The sequence below is a fragment of the Zea mays genome, chromosome 2, assembly GCF_902167145.1.
Source record: "Zea mays cultivar B73 chromosome 2, Zm-B73-REFERENCE-NAM-5.0, whole genome shotgun sequence".
In the NCBI taxonomy this organism is placed as follows: Eukaryota; Viridiplantae; Streptophyta; class Magnoliopsida; order Poales; family Poaceae; genus Zea; species Zea mays.
In genome coordinates, this window is record NC_050097.1 from 210,817,967 (window position 1) to 210,835,415 (window position 17,449).

Below are 17,449 nucleotides of genomic sequence, written 5' to 3' on the forward strand. Positions count from 1 at the left end.
GACCTTGATCATCTTCCTTGTCTTGATCATTAGCATCTCCCCCTTGATCATTGTCCTCCTCTTGAGGTGGCTCTTCTTGATCTTCATTTTCATCATCTTGAGCTTAATCCTCATCTTGGGTTGGTGGAGATGCTTGCATGGAAGATGAAGGTTGATCTTGTGCTTGTGGAGGCTCTTTGGATTCCTTAGGACACACATCCCCAATGGACATGTTCCTTAGCGCGACGCACTAGGCCTCTTCATCATCTAGCTCATCAAGATCAACTTGCTATACTTGAGAGCCGTTAGTCTCATCAAACACAATGTCACAAGAGACTTCAACTAGTCCAGTGAACTTGTTAAAGACTCTATATGCCCTTGTGTTTGAGTCATAACCAAGTAAAAAGCCTTCTACAGCTTTAGGAGCAAATTTAGATTTTCTACCTCTTTTAACAAGAATAAAACATTTGCTACCAAAGACTCTAAAATATGAAACATTGGGCTTTTTACCGGTGAGGAGTTCATAGGATGTCTTCTTGAGGATTCGGTGAAGATAGAGACGGTTGATGGCGTAGCAAGCGGTGTTGATTGCTTCCACCCAAAACTGGTCCGAAGTCTTGTACTCATCAAGCATGGTCCTCGCCATGTCAAGTAGAGTTCTATTCTTCCTCTCCACTACACCATTTTGTTGTGGTGTGTAGGGAGAAGAGAACTCATGCTTGATGCCCTCGTCCTCAAGAAAGCCTTCGATTTGAGAGGTCTTGAACTCCGTCCCATTGTCGCTTCTAATCTTTTTGATCCTTAAGCCGAACTCATTCTGAGCCCGTCTCGATAATCCCTTTAAGTTCTCTTGGGTTTGAGATTTTTCCTGCAAAAGAACACCCAAGTGAAGCGAGAATAGTCATCCACAATTACAAGACAATACTTACTCCCGCCGATGCTTATGTAAGCTATCGGGTCGAATAGATCCATGTGGAGTAGTTCAAGCGGCCTGTCGGTCGTCATGATGTTCTTGTGTGGATGATGGGCACCAACTTGCTTTCCTGCTTGACATGCGCTACAAACCCTGTCTTTCTCAAAATGAACATTGGTTAGTCCCAAAATGTGTTCTCCCTTTAGAAGCTTGTAAAGATTCTTCATCCCAACATGGGCTAGTCGACGATGCTAGAGCCAACCCATATTAGTCTTAGCAATTAAACAAGTATCGAGTTCAGCTCTATTAAAATCAACTAATTATAGCTGACACTCGAGTACTCCCTTAAATGCTACTGAATCATCACTTCTTCTAAAGACAGTAACACCTATATCCGTAAAAAGACAATTGTAGCCCATTTTGCATAATTGAGAAACTGGAAGCAAGTTGTAATCTAAAGAATCTACAAGAAAAACATTGGAAATAGAATGGTTAGGTGATATAGCAATTTTACCAAGTCCTTTGACCAAACCTTGATTTCCATCCCCAAATGTGATAGCTCTTTGGGGATCATCATTTTTCTCGTAGGAGGAGAACATCCTTTTCTCCCCAGTCATGTGGTTTGTGCACCCGCTATCAATTATCCAACTTGAGCCCCCAGATGCATAAACCTACAAAACAAGTTTAGGCCTTGTTCTTATGTACCCAAACGGTCTTGGGTCCTTTCACATTAGAAACAAGCACCTTGGGTACCCAAACACAAGTCTTGGAGCCCTTGTGTTTGCCCCCAACATATTTGGCAACTACTTTGCCTGATTTGTTAGTGAGCACATAAGAAGCATCAAGAGTTTTAAATTAAACATTATGTTCATTTGATGCAATAGGAGATTTGTTTTTAGGCAATTTAACATGAGTGGATTGCCTAGAACTAGATGCCTCGCTCTTATACATAAAAGCATGATGAGAGCCAGAGTGAGACTTCCTAGAATGAATTCTCCTAATTTTGTGCTCGGGATAACCAGCAGGATATAGAATGTAACCCTCGTTATCTTGAGCCATGGGAGCCTTACCCTTAACAAAATTAGACAATCTTTTAGGGGTTTTAAGCTTGACATTGTCTCCTTGTTGGAAGCCAATGCCATCCTTAATCCGAGGGCGTCTCCCATTATAGAGCATGCTTCTAGCAAATTTAAAATTTTTATTTTCTAAGTCATGCTCATTAATTTTAGCACTAAGTTGAGCTATGTGATCATTTTGTTGTTTAATTAAAGCTAGGTGATCATGGATAGCATCAACATTAATGTCTCTACATCTAGTACAAATAGTAACATGCTCAATGGTGGATGTAGAGGGTTTGCAAACATTTAATTCATCAATCTTAGCATGCAACATGACATTTTCATTTATAAGATTTGAAACAATATCATTGCAAACATTTAAATTCTTAGCCCTAGTAACCAATTTATCATTTTCTATCTTAAGGCTAGCAATTGATTCATTCAACTTGTCAATCTTAGCAATCAAATTAGCATTATCATTTTTAAGTTTGACAAGAGAATCATCACAAATATTTAATTTCTCATCCTTAGCAATTAATTTAGCATTCTTATTTCTAAGGTTGGAAATAGTATCATGGCAAGTGCTTAGCTCACTAGTTAAATTTTCACATTTTTCTACTTCCTGAGCATAAGTATTTTTAACCTTAACATGCTTCTTATTTTCCTTAATAAGGAAGTCCTCTTGGCTATCCAGGAGTTCATCCTTCTCATGAATAGCACCTATCAATTCATTTAATTTTTCTTTTTGTTGCATGTTTAGGTTGGCAAAAAGGGCAAGCAAATTATCTTCATCATCACTAGAGTTATCCTCATCACTAGATGTTGCATATTTAATGGAGGCTCTAGATTTTACCTTCTTTTTGTCGTCCTTTGCTATGAAGCATTTGTGGCCGACATTGGGGAAGAGGAGACCCTTGTTGACGGCGATGTTTGCGGCGTCCTCATCGGAGGAGGAGTCGGTGGAGCTCTCATCGGAGTCCCACTCCCAGCATACATGGGCATCGCCGCCCTTCTTCTTGTAGTATCTCTTCTTTTCTCTCCTCTTTCCCTTCTTGTCATCGCCCCTGTCACTGTCACTAGATAATGGACATTTGGCAATAAAATGACCGGGCTTACCACACTTGTAGCAAACCTTCTTGGAACGGGGTTTGTAGTCTTTCCCCTTCCTTTGTTTGAGGATTTGGCGAAAGCTTTTGATTATTAGCGCCATCTTTTTCATTGTCGAGCTTGGAGGTGTCGATGGGGAGCCTACTTGATATAGACTCTTCTTTTTCCTCCGTCGCTTTGAATGCGACGGGTTGCACCTCGGGTGTGGAGGTGGCACCTCGCTCGATGATTTGTTTGAAGCCTTTTATCATCAATTCAAAGCTCCCAAACTTTCCTATAACTTCCTTGGGAGACATTAGCTTGTATCTAGGATCACCACGAATTAATTGAACTTGAATAGGGTTAAGAAAAACGAGTGATCTTAGAATAACCTTGACCATTTCATGGTCATCCCATTTTGTGCTCCCAAGGTTGCGCACTTGGTTCACCAAGGTCTTGAGCCGGTTGTACATGGCTTGTGGCTCCTCTCCTTGGTTGAGCATAAATCGACCGAGCTCCCCCTCGATCGTTTCTCGCTTGGTGATCTTAGTCACCTCATCTCCTTCGTGCGCGGTCTTGAGTACGCCCCAAATCTCTTTGGCACTCTTCAACCCTTGCACCTTATTATACTCCTCTCGACTTAGAGAGGCGAGGAGTATAGTAGTGGCTTGGGAGTTGCAGTGACGGATTTGGGCTACCTCGTCCGAGTCATAGCCTTCATCTCCCATGGATGGTTCCTGCGCTTCAAACTCAACAATGTCCCAAATGCTAGCATGGAGTGAGGTTAGATGATGCCTCATTTTATCACTCCACATACAATAATCTTCACTGTCAAAAACCGGTGGTTTGCCTAGTGGGACAGAAAGTAAAGGAGTGCGTTTGGAAATGCGAGGATAGCGTAAGGGGATCTTACTAAACTTCTTGCGCTCATGGCGCTTAGAAGTGACGGACGACGTGTCAGAGCCGGAGGTGGAAGGCGACGAAGAATCGGTCTCGTAGTAGACCACTTTCTTCATTTTCTTCTTGTCGCCACTCCAGTGTGACTTGTCACGGGGAGGTGATTCCTCCCTCTTCTTGTTGCCGGACTCCCCTGATGGAGCTTTCTCGTGGCTTATGGCGGGCTTCTCGTCGGTCACCATCTCCTTCTTGGCGTGATCTCCCGACATCACTTTGAGCGGTTAGGCTTTAATGAAGTATCGGGCTCTGATACCAATTGAAAGTCACCTAGAGGGGGGTTGAATAGGCAAATCTGAAATTTATAAACTTTAAACACAATCTACAAGCCGAGGTTAGCGTTAGAAAAAAAAGTCGAGTCCGAAAGAGAGGGCGAAAACAAATCACAAGGAAATAAAGCGGATGACACGGTGATTTGTTTTACCGAGGTTCGATTCTTGCAAACCTACTCCCCGTTGAGGTGGTCACAAAGACCGAGTCTCTTTCAACCCTTTCCCTCTCTCAAACGGTCACCTAGACCGAGTGAGATTTTCTCCTCAATCAATTGGGACACTTAGTCCCCACAAGGATCACCACACAATTGGTGTCTCCTGCTTTGATTACAAAGGTGTTGAGAACAAGAATGGGAAAGAAGAAAAGCGATCCAAGCGACAAGAACTCAAATGAACATAAATATCTCTCTCTCACTAGTCACTATTTGTTTGGAGTGATTCCGGACTTGGGAGAGGATTTGATCTCTTATTTGTGTCTTGGAGTGAAGTCTAGAGCTCTTGTATTGAATGCAATGGCTAAAAACTTGGATGCCTTGAAGTGTGGTGGTTGGGGGGTATTTATAGCCCCAACCACCAAAGTGGTCGTTGGGAGGGGCTGCTGTCGATGGACGCACCGGACACTGTCCGGTGCGCCAGCCACGTCAGCGGACCGTTGGGGTTCGACAATTGGAGCTCTGACAGATGGGGCCACCAGACAGTCACTGTTCACAGTCCGATGCGCCTTCTGGCGCCTGCTCTGACTCTACGCGCACTGTAGCGCTTTTACAGGTTTCCGTTGGAGTCAACCGTTGCGCTGTAGCCGTTGCACCGCTGGCACACCGGACAGTCCGGTGAATTATAGCGGAGTGGCATTTCCAGAAACCCGAAGGTGGCGAGTTCGAGTTGATTCACCCTAGTGCACCGGACACTGTCCAGTGGCACACCGGACAGTCCGGTGCACCAGACCAGAGCTGGCTTCGGTTGGTTTTGCTCCTTTCTTGCATTTCGATCCCACATATGTGGCAACAATTCTATTATTCTTGTAATAAACTACATATGATGCATCAAAAGTATGGAATACAGTAGAAGGTCCATGAGATGCATTCCTATCCTTAGGCGCATGAGAGACAACATGAGATGCATGGCGCCCAACTCTACTCCTACCAAAACCACTATATGAAGGAAACATAGTGTGTCAGCTCCTCCATAATATATATCTCGAACTTTTGCATCATCACCCTATTAAACTCCTCACAAGACTTTTGGTTAGCAGAACCAACTATCATGCCATCGACATATATTTGGCATATAAACAAAACATCATTATATGTCTTAGTGAAAACAGTAGAATCAACTTTCTTGATCTTGAAAGCATTAGAAATAAAAAAAATCTCCAAGTCATTCATACCACGCTCTTGGGGTTTGCTTAACTTCACAGAGCGCCTTAGAAAACTTATACAAACGATCGGGTACCAGTCATCCTCGAATCCAGGGGTTGTTCCATGTACACTTCCTTCTTAATTGGTCCGTTGAGAAATGCACTCTTTACGTCCATTTGATATAACTTAGAGTAATGGTCAGCAATATAGGCTAATAAAATTCGAATAGACTCTAGTCTAGATGCACGAGCAAAGGTCTCCTAAGAATCCAAAACTACGACTTTGACATAACCTTTTGACACAAGGTTGATCTTATTTATTGTTACCACCCCGTACTCATCTCGTTTGCTGTACAACAACCAATTGGTTGCCACAACGTTTTGCTTTGGACGTGATACCAGACTTTTTACTTTGAAGTTGTTGAGCTCTTGTTGTATGACCATTATTTAATTTGGATCATGAAAGTCTTATACTACCATAAAAGGCTTAATAGAATAAACAATGAAGTAATTCTCACAAAAATTAGTAATACGAAGGAATAGTTACTCCATTGTCAATGTCACTCACGAGGAGCGGTAACACACGATCCCAGATGGAGTGTCACGTCACCGATCCGGAACCGCACAAAACGAAACGAAAACTCTCACGCGCGACCTCCACCGCCTCCCGCCGGTTCCGGATCGCGGACCAGCGCCCCTCGCCCACCCCACGCATCCGCCGTCCACCAGAACGCATTCTACGGCTCCCCACCCACGATCCGTGTGGTCGATTCCCATTGGCTGTTCGCTGCGGACCCTCGCCTTTATATATTCTCGCCCTCCCACAGGAGACGCATTCGCCTCTCCCGCGACCCGTACCCCGCCTCCCGGTTCAACCAAATCCCTCTCGCCTCATCCCCACCAGCGCAAAGCCGCCCTATCGTCCTGTCGTGAGAAGCAATGGCGGGCCGTGGCAAGGCGATTGGCGCTGGTGCCGCGAAGAAGGCAACGTCAAGGAGCTCCAAGGCTGGGCTGCAGTTTCCCGTCGGCAGGATCGCTCGGTTCCTCAAGGCCGGCAAGTACGCCGAGCGCGTGGGCGCCGGCGCCCCTGTCTACCTCGCAGCTGTCCTCGAGTACCTCGCCGCTGAGGTTCGTGCCCCGTTTCCATTTCGCCTTAACTGTGGGGTTCGCTTCGGGTCCCTGTCGCTGCCGTCCTATCTGGTTGTTGCTCCGTCTGCGGTGCGACAGCTCCTAGATCTGAATCGAATAGTCTCGTTGATTTGTTGCATAATTATAAAGTGATTTCAAAGGATTTGTCGCCGGCATTATCTGCACTTTTGCTTTATTGGTGACCAAAACAATTCCTCTTGATTATTTGCTAGAATAGTAAATCTATCTAGGAGTCCTATAATTAAGCTGTCATCAGTAATTTTGTACATCAAACGTTCTAGAAACATGAGCTAAATGCCTCTTTACTATTTTTGCCTGTAGCATTCTGTCTCGGCTTCGCCTTTTATCCCGCGAAACCCCAAGCGCCAGAAGCAATTTCATCTGACCTACCTTTTCGTTTTTATTCGATGCTTCAACAGGTCCTGGAGCTTGCTGGGAACGCAGCGAGGGATAACAAGAAGACCCGCATCGTGCCGCGTCACATCCAGCTCGCCGTGCGCAACGACGAGGAGCTGACCAAGCTGCTTGGTGGTGCCACCATCGCGAGCGGCGGCGTTATGCCCAACATCCACCAGCACCTCCTCCCCAAGAAGGCTGGCTCGTCCAAGGCTTCCACCGTCGATGACGATGACAACTGAAGCTGCCCACTGGAGAAGGCATTCGCTACCGTCTTGTTTCCTAGGTTTAGCACGCAGTTAGTCGCCATGTCTTTGAGAGAGTTCGATGTGTTTGGGAATGACAATAGTTCCTTTCTTGGTTCCCTAAGTTCGTTGAATCAGATGTGAATACGGCTAAGGTTTTTGGGTTATGCAACTCTGGGACGTACGCCAGTTGATTTGATCGTTTGAAAAGAAATGGAAGGACGTTAAAGTTTGAACAATTCTGATGCGTTTTATTTCAATTTCTGTTCAGAATTAGCTATCTGTTGCTGCTCCGATTTCAGTGTGTACCTCATTTACTTTTGAGGTAACAAGCTCGTTTCAACTGTGTTTTCACCGATAATTGGAACAAATTGATCGACAATTTAGCACACAACAGTTTCTTAGGAATCAGCCGCCGAAATGCCCGCAAGAAATGACAAATTCTGAGGCCGACGCCCGGGCAAACGGCTCTGTTTGAGTGTAAAGCTAATTCGTACACATTAAAACCACACTCATGCAATATGCAGTGTAAAAAAATGTTTTGATTGACCAAACAGGTGAACTGCTAGACATGGTGTAATAGGTATAAAAAGACTTGTTTACTCGATTCCGCTGGTTAACGTTTAATCTGTATCAAATTGGATTTTTGAATGTCAATTACAAACATCAATTAGTAAGTCTTGGACTGTAGTTTGTCGTGTTGTTTTGTCTTTATGTTGAACAAAATCCTCATGGCTCGATTACTGTATCAGGGTTCAACAAAATCTTTATGGCTCAATTACTCGTACGACTTAACTTGTTAATGGCTTGGCTTGTTTTATTATTTTAGCAGATGAATCGGTCTTCTAGCTCGGTTCTCTGACGAGTCAACTCTCAATGACAAGCACTTTATCTAGTTATCAGTGACGCCTCACCTATTCTAGTTTTGTTCTCTCGTAGTTATAACATATATATAGACATATGTGCATGTTCCATGTAATTAAATTTATGTATGGCTATATATTTATATTGTTTATTTAATATTTGATTACTAGTGTTGGTTTTATGAATTTGTGTTTACTAGAAGTATACAACATTAGTGTTGTGAAATGAAATATTATATATTTGTGGAATGAATGATTGAACCCAGATTGGTGCGTACCTCTTTGTTGGGTGTGTCATATCGAGTTTTTTTAGCTTTGGGTTGTTTTTGGGTTGAGTTAGATTTTAAATAAAAAATCATGTTAGCAATCTCTTTTTCTATATCTTTAATTTCTAGAGTGGTTTCCTAAATCTCCTGTTATATGGCACTATAACAATAAAATATTATTTGTCATACCTATTAATTATCAGTTACTATTTTTTCTTAATTAACAAACTATGCTGCCCACGGAAATCAAGACTAGGAGGCCGGCAGGCGCGTCTCCAAATATGGTGGTTCGCTGTACAAAACGTTAACATTATAGCTGTTGCGGGGGGAAATGATGAACACAAATCGTCGCCAGAGTGAGGTGGGTGCGTTCGGCGGTGACCGCTGCTATGGGAAAAAAAAGTCTCGGAGGCCCACTGGCAATTTATGTGCGACCCACAATCCGGACGAAACGGTGTCGCGGCAAAACAAAACCAACCTTCACCGCACCGCACGTCACTCTCTCTCCAAGTAACATTGGACGGTCAGGATCGTTGCCCTACCGCATTCCCCATCCTGCCACGTCACCGATCCGCGTCCTCCTGTCCCATTGGCTATCGTAGCTATATAACACAACTACCCACCGCTTTCATAGTCCTGATTACAAACCCGTCCTCTGTCCGTCCTACCACCACAGCTCACCGCGGTTTGGCTTTCTCCCCTCTTCCGCACCCGCTTCTCGCTCCGGATTCCCTCTGCTCTTTCCCTAACGAAGGTAGCCATGGCGGGGAGAGGTAAGGCGATCGGCTCAGGCGCCGCCAAGAAGGCCACGTCCAGGAGCTCCAAGGCTGGCCTCCAGTTCCCCGTGGGAAGGATCGCCAGGTTCCTCAAGGCCGGCAAGTATGCCGAGAGAGTCGGCGCCGGCGCCCCTGTCTACCTCGCTGCCGTGCTCGAGTATCTTGCTGCTGAGGTAAAGAAGGCTTCCGATTTTGTGGCTATTGGCTAATTCTTTTATTTTTGTTTTGAGCATTGAAAATTTGGCTGCTGGGGTTTCCTTTTTCTTTTTATATAAAATGGGTGTTAATTGCTGAAATTACTGAATTGAAGTAGAACACCAGGCGGATTTTGGCTGAAGATCTAAACCTATCGTTGGTTGATTTGCTATTTTCTGTTGAACCAGTAAGGATTCTGATTCAATAATTGGGGGCTTTCTCCGTGTTCGTTCGTGCAGGTTCTTGAGCTGGCCGGCAATGCGGCACGTGACAACAAGAAGACCCGCATCGTACCGCGCCACATCCAGCTCGCCGTCCGCAACGACGAAGAGCTCTCCCGCTTGCTGGGCACGGTGACCATCGCTAGCGGTGGTGTCATGCCCAACATCCATAACCTGCTTCTCCCGAAGAAGGCCGGCGGCGGCAGCGCCAAGGCTGCGGCTGGTGACGAGGACTAAGTCCTTGACTACGCCTGGTGGCACGTCCCAGGATGCTGCCGTATCAACTTGTGTCTGTGTAGTACGTTAGGTGTTCGTTGTAGCTGGGTATGTGGGTTGCTGTAACACTGCTAAACTAAGTTACTCTTGTGCTTGCTAAGGATTAAGTTCTGTATTTGTTGCTATAAAAGGTGCATCCTTTGAATGACTGGTTCATCAATCATAGTGTCCCAATTTGCATTTCGTGTGTCTGGATCATTTCGAAATGTTGCGCTGTGTTGTTTTGGAATTTATTTCTGAGATTGAATGCAAGAATATGACGCCTTCTGTTATGGGGATTTGAGGACTCAACAAGTGGTGATTGCTGCGCATGCGGACTCGCGATCATTCGGTCCTTGCCAAATTCAGACGTGAATTTTAGGACTGCAGCAAAAGTTCAGTAATCTAAGTAGTGGTTCCACATAAAAGTGTACTGTGACATGAAAGGAAGCTGTTGGATTGTTGCATGTGTTCTTCAAGTTCTAAGGGTCAATGGATGACGATCTAGTGCAAGTTTCATGCTGCGCAATGAAGTTTTAAGCGGGCAGTTCTGAGTTTTTCTCGAGATTTGAATTACCTGGAGAACTTGAAACAGTGCTATGTCGGGGAAATTTTTGATAATTGACTTCCAATTCGCGAAGAATGTTTGGTTATGGTTAAGGCCTGAACTACTCTGCAGCAACAGCATGAATGATGGAACGGACTTGTTGACACACTTTTAGGGCGTTTGGTTTTAGAAATCACTCCATCTAAATTGAGTGATGTATTATGGGTTCATTTTTTAAATTTAGTAGTTTGATTCCATTATTCAATAGTACTAACTAACTATAAGGAATTAACTATAAGGAATGATGTGGTGATGAATTAACTCATTTTATTTTAAAAATCAAACAAATATAATGAGGAGTGAGAAGATGATAAACTAGCTTATTTCTCAAACCAAACACTTCATTTGTATTCCTGTTTGCAAGGGTAATGGCACCGGATTCACAAGTTTGCGCTGCATTTCTCTGCGTTCGGTACAATGGTACATGTGTACAATGAACAGAAAAATAGTATTAGTCAGACTTCCTCCTGCATTTACACCGGTTCTAAACTAGAGCCAGTTTTCTTCCATTTCCTTTGAATTATCCATTTTCCACCAGCCACACCTTTTATATAGATGCTGTCTCGACCATATGAACATCCTTCTTGCTAGATAGGAGAGTGCCATACAAACCCATTGGCCAAGAATGCCAGATCTGGTCTGATGATTTGTCATTACCAACATGTCAGTGTAAAGCCAAGCCAGGTTTCCCAATTTGATTGTTGCCTTTTTGATCAGTGGATGGCAAAAAATAGCGTCACTTCACCATTTCCCATCAGTTTCCATGTATTATGTATCACCGCACTATTGTTTTGAAGGGTCAAATTCAGTGCATTCGAAGGTGAAAACATGGACTCCTTGATTCGGTATACAGCTAATCGTCTTCATCAGAGCTTGAACTGTCTGCCCTTAGGTCTTGAATTGCTGGGAATAGTTTGCGCCTGGGATCATTGAAAGATGCTTGAGATGGCTGAGCGGTCTTTGTTTTCTTTGGAGCCACTTTTGATGCTTCTTTCACCTCTTTACAAACCTTGTCCAGCATCGCAAGGAAATCTCGTACTACCACAAATAACCGCAGGCCCTCGTCCTTCCCTGTACTCCCATGGAAATAATCAACAGTGCCCCTGACCAAGGACCGAATTTTCTTTTCTTCCTCTTGCAACAAAGAAACATCAGTTTGGCACTGCTCTGCGAAATGCTTCAGCTTGCGGTGAAACCCACTGTGTTCATCCAGACTTCTCATGCCCGTGTTAAGGAATTCTTTGGTTTTGACAAGCTTGTGGCCAAGAGTTGCTACTGACATTGTCAATTGATCTGCATCCAGGATCGCTGCCTTCCTGACATTTTGTAGCTCATCACTTAAATTGGACACAACTTTCAGCCCAAGTTGTTTGTAATCATCTTCAGTTCGCATATTATTACCGTCAGTATCTTTTGCAGCCCTTGTAGCACGGATACCTTCAGAACGAATAATTTCTTCAACCACAAAATGCAGAAGTGTTGTCTTCCCATCAGTTCCTTTGACATCAGATAACTTAAGGAGCGTGTCAAGTTTAAAAGCCTGAGCTCCTCCACGGAATGTGCCAACATTCATCCTGTTTCCTGTTTTAAGGACCGCTTCAAGTAACTTCAAGAAAAGCCGGCTGTTTTTAAGCTCTTGGCAAGCCACCTGATCAGGAAATGCCAAGAAAGCACCGATAAGAACATTGATCAATACAAAGAGTAGAGTTTTGAAGGAGCTTATGCAAGTTGTCTCAACTACATATGAAAAAAGGCAGACCGAGTGCCAGAGTCCCCCATGTGAATAAGGTCTAGACTCTAGAAAAAGAATAAACTGAGGCAAGCCTTTTCCTCGCAAACACAAAGAGGTTGCTTTGAACCCGCGACCTAGTGACTCAGTGAGACAGCTCTCACCACTGCACCAGGCCTGCCCTTCTACACTCAACTACATATTAGCTGAAGGAAAGAAAATCGGTATCCACTACTACATGTGTGCACAGATAGTGAGCAACAAAATCGGTCTAAGGGAAAAATATAATCAATATATCAGTGTTATATATATTGTATAAATTGAGAATGTGTTATTACCTCTAAAGTAGCAAAAAATGTTTCACATTTGAAGCTTCATTACCTCTAAAGTAGCAAAAGCGTGTTTCACATTTGAAGTTTCCTCTGGTAGACTGGACATGAAAAGTAATGCATCCAGACGTTGGAAAATATATGGAATATCGATAATCGATTTTAGGAATTGCTCTGCAGGACCAAGCTGAGACAGTTCCCCAGTGTACAGTCGAAGCCTAAGCTCCTCCTCATTGCTTGGGATCCACTTTAGTAGTGTGTCTATCAAGTCTGATGGAAGTTCATTTCCTACAAATTAGCAACGGCAGTGAGTGAAATAAAATACAGCGATGGGGAACAGTGTACCTCTGAGGAACTAAAATGATTGCATACTAAAAGATAGATGTTCGATATTTGGAAATGTGTTAACACCTTAGCTCAGAAAAAACAGATTAGTCTCTAATCTTTATATGTAGGTTATGGGATCAAAATAATAGTCATGTAGCAGCGTCATTATATCCAATGTTACAAGAGAAGCTGTAAACCAGAAGATGGAGAAGTTAACATCATTGCAGCATAAATGAGTACTATTACTTTTTAAAAAATGTAGAATAAATATGCAGTTACAAGACTATGCATTAAGAATTTAATATTACACAGAAGAAGCATTGTAGAAAGGAAGACCTATCCATGTAAATGATTAGAATGGCAGAAAATCGATTTTACCTTCCTTAACTGCACTACATACTTCCTCTGGTGAAACACTCAGAGCCCTTAATGATATCGCAAGGTTCTGTGCCTTCTTAGGTTCAAGTATCCTCACAAATTGAGGTATATCCTTAGATAATAAATCTTTCTTGCCATCACCGCCTATTTTCTCCACAGAGTTATAACCAAAAAGGCTTTCCATCTTACCCTCATTAAACCTGCAGACAATTATAGGTAACTGGTGTTATCTTGCAACATTGAGCTAGCTGAGGTAAATAACTGTAAAGGCATTGATAAACTTACTGGAAAGATCCAGACTTGAGGTGATCCCACACCATAGACTGATTAGCATTTGCTGTTACTTTATCCCAAAAGAAGGGCTTTAGCTTTGTTTTAGCTTCATGAGAATTTGCGCCATCATCCATCTTATTGCCTGATTTCTTCATAAGCGGTGGTGGACGTGTATTCGATGAACCAGACATTGCTGGTGGTGGTGGGCCGGTAGATTTTGGTGGCGGTGGAGGTGCAGCTTTTGGCTGTGGTGCATCTTTTGGTGGAGGTGCAGCTTTTAGAGCAGATGGTGATGAGGGTTCTGAGTGAAGAACTGAACTAGGCTTTGAAGGTGGTGCGGGTGTTTCAGGAGTTGATGAGTGAGGAGCCTTCAGAGGTGCAGGTGCTTGAGGAGTTGATGAGGGAGGAGCCTTCAGAGATGCAGGTGCTTGAGGAGTTGATGAGGGAGGAGCCTTCGGATGTGCAGGGGCTGGAGGTGGCATAGATGGTGGGGTTGTTGGTCTTGATCCTGGGACATAACCAGTAGAAGCAGCCATTGGTTCAGCCAAACAGTTGTAGACTGCTGGGGTAACTTCAGTTTTAGAGATTTCAGATGAGCTTAGTTTGGCATTGCCATTTTGGCCAGCCTCTGACTTTAGCGGCAGTGCTCCCAGCTTGTTGACATCAATTGAGTTTCCTTTGGAAAACTTAAGAGAAGCTACAAAATAAAGAATGTAAATCAACACTAGAAGGCAATGTCACATTACTCCCTACTACATTTTTTACAAGGCTTTGGCCAACAGTTACACCGTCAATATTTCAAATGTGATAGAAAATTATAACCATAAATCATAAGTAAATATTTTTTGTACAAAACTAACAGCATCAATTTTGTTGTTGGCCAAAGGAATAGCCTAATGAAATGAACATCATAATTTCAAACAGTACACTGGAGAAAGGTGGGTGGGTATATTTCATACCAGATAAATTACTCAGGTTCTGATTCAGAGGCGGTTTATCAACCCCTACTTCAGATGAAGAGGCCTGTTTTGCACGGCAAACAAAGTTGCATAAGCAGAGAAGGGCTAACAACGCAATAGCAGACACAGACAAACCAATGACAGCAGTGATTGACATGTTACTGTTATCTTCCTTTTTGGCCACTGTTTTTTCAGTTTGGGGCACCATTTTTTCTTCGGGTGTTGTTTCTAATGGAGGATCTGGATTTTTGTCAGGTTTTGTTGAGGAAGGTTCCCCTAAAGAAGGTGATGGATTTGATTTCACAGCTGCTGGTGGTGCAGAAGTTGTCGCTGCACCTGTAGATCCTTGAGCCACATCTCTTCTTAACAAGGCAAAAAGCATTTTGATATAATCAATAGGTAAGTTTTTTGCACTCTCATGTGCAGCAACTACAAGTGGGTGCTTGCTTAAGCAGTTCAGCAAAGTGTTTTTAATTTCTGGAGACAGTGCTTTGCTGGCATCTTCAGTTTCAGGAGAGCTATCCTTAGTATCTTTTCCGGAGAGCGTACGGAGAATGTCAAATACGTGGTTGTAATTGAAATGTTTTCTAACGTCTTCAAGAGATCCCCTGTCTAACCCACATGAGATCCATACATGTTCCACCTATATGTAAAGTCAAATGTCAGTATATGCAAAATAAGCAGTACTAGATCTATATATTGATACAACAGGCAAGCAGTCCGCAGAGGTAGCACGAATTACCATAAAAACAACCCTTTAGAAACTAACAATATTTGTACCTTTAAATTCCAGGTGGACAGTTTGTCCTGTGGTAAACTATTGTGTCCATTTTCATTTTACAATGCATATTAGGATTTGGAGAAGTCTTTCAAGGTATACTTTCACCATTAATTTATCTTGAAATCATTCTCAATTACTAAAAAAACATGTGAAATATGAATCTACATGTATTTTTACTATTCGAAGGTCATTTATTTCTTAAAGGAAATCTAATATGCCTTACACATTATGAAATGGAGAGAGCACTACTAAGTTAATCAAACTTTAGTACAATAATTACTTCTACTAATAGCAGTTTTGCTAAGAAACAACTGTCACAAAATACATATAGCATTACAGAACAAAAATACTGAAGCAGCATACTGTTGAACCAGTGCAGTGATGCACAATATTAGCACAGTAGAGCAAATAAATAAATAAACAAACGATACAGTTCTTTTTATTGAAACTTCATCTTGTCGACAATTAAATTAAGGTGCTGCAGGTGTTCAACGGCAATATGAAACAAGAATCAGCAAAATCACGGACAAGTTTGAAAATACCCATCAAACTTCAGTGATATGATAGTTCCTCTTTCAGGCACCATGCATGCCCAAGATAAGGAAATTGGACATATTCATCACTGTGATCTATATACTCCATAAAGCATAGGTTCCATTGAGCAACCTTGACACCCTCTGCATTTCTACAAACAGGGCATCTGACGCAGTGACGCATGCCTTGCTCTAAATTCTCATTTGTAACATAATTAAAGAACTACATTGTGCACATTACTATGCCTTGCTCTGAATTCTCATTTGTAAGTTGTAACAGAATTAAAGAACTACATTGTGCACATAACTAAAACGTGTCACCACTAGTCCACTACCATGCCAACATCTCCACCATAAGAAGACACTGTCGCGAGTAGAATTAAAATATACCAACTCCGCATAAAAATTCTATAAAATAAACAAAAATAAGCTTACCACATCGTCTACTTCTTTGACAAGGGGCGGTGTCAAGGCTGGCGGTGACAGGTTCTGTGCTGCAACGAGCAATCGCTCGCATACCAATGGAGCGAGGAGCTGGACAGAGACGAGGCACAGGGCCAGGAGCCATGCACTCCAACAGTGCCTCATCTTTTCTGCTTCCTACACTACTGCGACCATGCCAATGCACCTGCCCGGGAAATGCAACAGCAATTCTTCTCCCCCTTCAGAAATTCATGGGGATGGCCAATGGACAACAATCTCTTAGCACCGTGGAACCGATTGCTCGACGGAATCCATTGGTTTTGACCAGAGAACTTTGCAACAGCCCCAGAATGGCACCACCTTCGGGGAATACATGCATGCAGAACGCGTGAAATTGGAGCAACAAGCGAGAGCTTGTGCAACAGACACCTGGAGATGTTCGGAGAAATGCACGAGCCCGGGTGAGGAAGCTCAGACAGAATCGCGAACGTGGGCGACCAAGGCAAAGATCGTTATGCAATGCAAAGCTGCAATGCGCCCACGAAATCGAGCAAATCCGGCAATGCAGAGCCCCCTAGCCGCGATTCCCAAATCCGTTAAGAAATTGAGTCGAAAAAATCGGGGGAAACGAAAATGCAGATAATATAAGCCCAGGACTAAGATACCGTGCCAATAATGCCCCCTACAAAACGAAAAAATTCTAGAAAATTTGCAGCACCAAATCCGCGGCAAAGAAATTTGACGCGCGATCCGGCGTCACCGTGGACGTGGAGGCGATTTCTTTCCCTGCTCCCTCTTTTCTCGTGGCGTCTCCCCGAAACGGGGGAGGAAGAATGCGAGAGGGAGAAGGGGGGAGAGGCGGAACCGTGGTGAGTCAAAAGGGGGAGGTCGGTCAGTCTGTTGGAAAATGGAACGTGCAGTTAGTTTTTCTCTCTCAACATTTGTGTTTTTCCCCTACCCAAACAATATTTTCTCAAATATTGTTGTTTACTAGTTTGGTTCTAATTATTTTATTCAAATGGGTCATAAACTATGCATTGTACGTAAATTTTCAACATCTCAGTCTATGTGTCATTTCTCTTGTCCATCTCAGCACCAGTTTCAACGGTCCTTCCGCGTCATATT

The 17,449-nt window shown here is 43.2% G+C and overlaps 3 protein-coding genes across 3 annotated transcripts; 2 read left to right on the plus strand and 1 right to left on the minus strand.

Moving 5' to 3' along the window:
* The first annotated feature begins 6,453 nt into the window (after nucleotides 1–6,453).
* Nucleotides 6,454–7,645, plus strand: LOC100273666 (uncharacterized). The gene is made up of 2 exons (NM_001352806.1): nucleotides 6,454–6,747; nucleotides 7,188–7,645. The coding sequence occupies exons 1-2, from the start codon at nucleotides 6,559–6,561 to the stop codon at nucleotides 7,404–7,406; spliced, it is 408 nt and encodes a 135-aa protein (NP_001339735.1). The 5' UTR covers nucleotides 6,454–6,558; the 3' UTR covers nucleotides 7,407–7,645.
* A 1,529-nt stretch (nucleotides 7,646–9,174) lies between these two features.
* On the plus strand, nucleotides 9,175–10,255 carry LOC100194327 (Histone H2A). The gene is made up of 2 exons (NM_001139365.2): nucleotides 9,175–9,487; nucleotides 9,749–10,255. The coding sequence occupies exons 1-2, from the start codon at nucleotides 9,299–9,301 to the stop codon at nucleotides 9,965–9,967; spliced, it is 408 nt and encodes a 135-aa protein (NP_001132837.1). The 5' UTR covers nucleotides 9,175–9,298; the 3' UTR covers nucleotides 9,968–10,255.
* Nucleotides 10,256–10,900: 645 nt separating this feature from the next.
* On the minus strand, nucleotides 10,901–17,226 carry LOC103647736 (formin-like protein 11). Its single transcript, XM_008672251.2, has 6 exons — nucleotides 16,337–17,226; nucleotides 14,588–15,230; nucleotides 13,641–14,325; nucleotides 13,356–13,555; nucleotides 12,703–12,938; nucleotides 10,901–12,240 (listed from the first exon to the last, which is right to left on the minus strand). Exons 1-6 carry the CDS (start codon nucleotides 16,487–16,489, stop codon nucleotides 11,446–11,448), a joined length of 2,712 nt encoding a protein of 903 aa, XP_008670473.1. The 5' UTR covers nucleotides 16,490–17,226; the 3' UTR covers nucleotides 10,901–11,445.
* Between the last annotated feature and the right edge of the window lie 223 nt (nucleotides 17,227–17,449).